The sequence below is a fragment of the Canis lupus genome, chromosome X, assembly GCF_003254725.2.
Source record: "Canis lupus dingo isolate Sandy chromosome X, ASM325472v2, whole genome shotgun sequence".
Lineage (NCBI taxonomy): Eukaryota > Metazoa > Chordata > Mammalia > Carnivora > Canidae > Canis > Canis lupus.
The window spans coordinates 8326319-8329903 of NC_064281.1; the positions used below are offsets into that span (position 1 = coordinate 8326319).

A 3585-nucleotide genomic window follows, 5' to 3' on the forward strand; every position below is an offset into this window, starting at 1 on the left:
AAAATGGATAGATGGGCTTTGAATTGTTTCTAGAGCTGCATTTCTGTTCTTCTAAAGATTGATTTGTAAGACCAGTACAGTTGTTTTTAATTTTTCAAAGAATTAGGTTGGAATCTGAAAGATACTGTGACCCTGACCAGCCATCCAACTACATCATCCTCCATTTGCTTCTTCATATCAGGGAGAAGATCTTCAACTAAGATGGCAAATCAAACGATTCATATGTTCTAGATTTGGAGCTGTGTTTCTTTAGAACATTTTAGTAAATGCTCAGAATGCTTTTCTTTCCCTCTGGGTGCATAGTTTCATTTTAGCTTAGGGGAGAAGTCCTAAAGGAAGTTTTTACGGGGCACCTGGGTGGCTCTGTTGGTTAAGCATCTGACTGTTGGTTTCGGCTCAGGTCATGATCTCAGGGTGGTGAGATTGAGCCACTGCATTGGGATCCACACCTTAAGACTGCTTAAGAATGCTTAAGATTCTCTCTCCCTCTTCCTCTGCCCCTTCCCTGGTCATATGTGTGTGTGTGTTTTTTTTTTCCTCTCTCTTAAAAAAAAGTTTCTATCAGGTTCTGTGTATCAGCTTCCAATTTTGTCAATTTATGGACATGGAATTACTTGGAAAAAAATCCTTTTGAGTATCTTGTCAGGTTTCGGCTGAGACCAACAGTAAATATTCTTGGTAGAATTGAACAATCTTATGGAGCCAAGAGGAATTCTCAAAGAGGTGCAAAAGATAGTATCCCCCCAAAATCCAGGGCCATTCCCAAAGATAACCAATAGAAAGAAGACTTGAACAGTTGCCCTGAGAGTTGGAATTACTGGGGAATTTTAACAGTTGGCAGGACCCTAGCTGCAAATGGAATGCAATGCACATTTCTGCCTAGGCTTACCTAGCCACGAATAAGGCACAACACACATATCTGTTCAGCTATCTTTTGGGGGCCTCCAGTCTGACAGTTGCCAAGCCAAGTTCTCAGGATGCAAAATGAGACAAAAAAGAAGGCTATAGCCGTCCTTAGGAGAGAAAGGATGTCCTTAAGAGAGAAAGGATGAATGTTTTTTTCTGCCAATCCAAATTTGGAAAGGGAGGGAAAACGTGAAATTTACCTTCTTCTGTCAACCAAGCCCCACAACAGAGGTCTGGGAGAGCTGATTTGGTAAGAATTGTTACCCTTTGCGGGCCTCTGTCAGTTTTCCCAGAATGCTTTCTGTGTGCTCCAGAGTGAGCGGGAATGTGCCAGCAGGTCTTATCCTGTCCACCAGCAACTATAGAGGAGGAAAAACAATTTTCTCTCCACCCTTTGTGGTCAGTGTCAGGCTGAGACCCCTTTTTCTCTAGGCACCTTGTAAATTGATAAGATTATCTAAAACGGTTCAAAGTTCCCCACTGAAGCCAGTGTAATTGAAGATTATCTTTGGTAAGGTTAACCTACTTAGTCTTTCTTTTTTTAAGATTTTATTTATTTATTCATGAGAGACACACAGAGAGAGAAAGAGGGAGAGAGAGAGAGAGAGAGAGAGAGGGAGAGAGGCAGAGACACGGGCAGAGGGAGAAGTAGGCTCCTTGCGGGGAACACCCTGTGGGACTTGATCCCAGGACCCCGGGATCATGGCCTGAACCAAAGGCAGACGCTCAACCGCTGAGCCACCCAAGCATGCCCTTATTCAGTCTTAAAATTTTATTCACCCAAGGCCTCATGCTGGCACTGGTCTAGTTTTTAAGTCAGACCCAGTCCATTTCCAGCAGTTCTGGACTCAGTCCGGAAAAAGAAATGTTCAAATAAAGTCTGAAAGCCCCTAACACAAAAGCTGTGGACCTAGGATCCAGGAAGCCAGTAGGAGTTGCCTACCATCTCCACAGGCAGCAAGAAAGCAGCAGCTCAGGTGCCTTCACAGGTACTTATGTTTGGTTTTTCATTGCTCTGGAACTGTCAAAAGAGAGACTGAGCCATATTAAAATTTTAGAAAGTTTATTTGAGCAAAAATCAGTTCGAATTGGGCAGCTCCAAACTGGAAGTGGTTAAGAGCACTCCCCTCACAGGAGCTGCAGAGTTTAGTAGAGAAAACATGGAAGCAAAGCAGGGAAGTTACTGATTGGTTATCACTTTAAGCCTCCTTGGCTGTTTGTGATTGGTTGTCCTTAGCATTTTGATTTTGTTACTTTGAGGCATTTAGAGGCTTAGATTTTGGTTTGCTTTTGTAGATCTCCACAGCATTAGAGCCTTCTCAGTTTAATGGCCTCTTTGTTTAATTTAATAGGATTTTATATTTAAATCTCTCACAGAATATTCATTTATTGGGTCAGTTTCCTATGTCTGCTAATTATACTGTGTGAATTCTCTATGACTGCAGCAGTGATGATGTTCTTTCCTAGGTCAGTGGGAGTTTTTGCCATGAATTTTAGAATCAATATTACTTTGGGTCTGATAATTCCTGTTTATCTTATTTTTTTTTTTAAAAAACAACACAAACATGGTAATAAGAAAATAAGACATAAAGAAGTTCTTTTAGCTTTATTTTTAGTCCTGGGTCAATAGATATGCATCAGGCCAGAATTTATCTTTCATTAGTTCATTTGTTTTTTCCAATGTACTGTTTGTACAATAGTACAGGAACACACACTTGAAATGTTTACATTCCTTCCTGGGGTTTGCTATGGAGATAAAACTTATAAGAACTAAAGCAAATAGAAAGTGCTTAATACTCTAAATAGAAGAGTATACAAAGTTCTATGGATGATCTAAAGTGAGAAGGAAGCTTTCTACAAGGGTAGGGGTTGAGCAGATGGGGTTGTGGGCAAGAGTTTTGAAGATGGTCTTAATGTTAGATTGGCATTTCAGAATGAAATGGAGTAGGTAGGATCTTGAAAAGAGGATTACAGTGGAGTAGGTAGGATCTTGAAAAGAGGATTTGAGCTGAGGAGAGTATAGAGAGATGGAATACTATGAGGGAAAGCATTTTGGTCACCTACAGGGCTCATATGGGGACCATAGGTTTACTTAGACTAATGTGAAAATGTCAAAAAAGGAAGTGCCAGAAACGAAGGTGGAGATCAGGGGAAATTTGGATGCCAAGCTCAAGATTTATTGCAGATATAGTCTCTGCTTTTCACCTCCATCCTGGTTGTGTGTAGTTTACTGTTCTCGCCATGTCTTCTCACAAGACTTTCAGAATCAAGCGATTCCTGGCCAATAAACAAAAGCAGAATCTTCCCATTCCCCAGTGGATTCAGATGAAAACTGGTAATAAAATCAGGTACAACTCCAAGAGGAGGCACTGGAGAAGAACCAAGCTGGGTCTATGAGGAAGCATAGCACATCATGAAATAGCAAACATAATTGGCACACATATTTAAGCTGCATGGAGATCACATGTTCCTATCCTATCAATATGCAAACATCCTTCCTACCTGGCCAATAGACATATCTTATCAAGGAAATTCTTTTCTCTGTTACTATGCCTCTATACCAGTAGGTTGGTTCAATAATAAATGTGAGACCTTTCAGCTGAAAAAAAAAAAAGATTTATTGCAGATATAAACCTTTGAATTTCTATGTAGTAGTGGTGTGTTGTCCTTGAGAATTCA

At 40.5% G+C, this 3585-nt stretch overlaps 1 protein-coding gene across 1 annotated transcript; it reads left to right on the forward strand.

The window, feature by feature from the left end:
* Window positions 1-3137: 3137 nt before the first annotated feature.
* Window positions 3138-3377, forward strand: LOC112655543 (60S ribosomal protein L39-like). The gene has a single exon (XM_035712262.2). The coding sequence runs from the start codon at window positions 3148-3150 to the stop codon at window positions 3301-3303; it is 156 nt and encodes a 51-aa protein (XP_035568155.1). The 5' UTR covers window positions 3138-3147; the 3' UTR covers window positions 3304-3377.
* The last annotated feature ends 208 nt before the right edge of the window (window positions 3378-3585 follow it).

What these genes read in the sequence shown, in the direction of transcription:
- LOC112655543 (XM_035712262.2), top strand. Translation starts at nt 3,148, where the DNA reads ATGTCTTCTCACAAGACTTTCAGAATCAAGCGATTCCTGGCCAATAAA.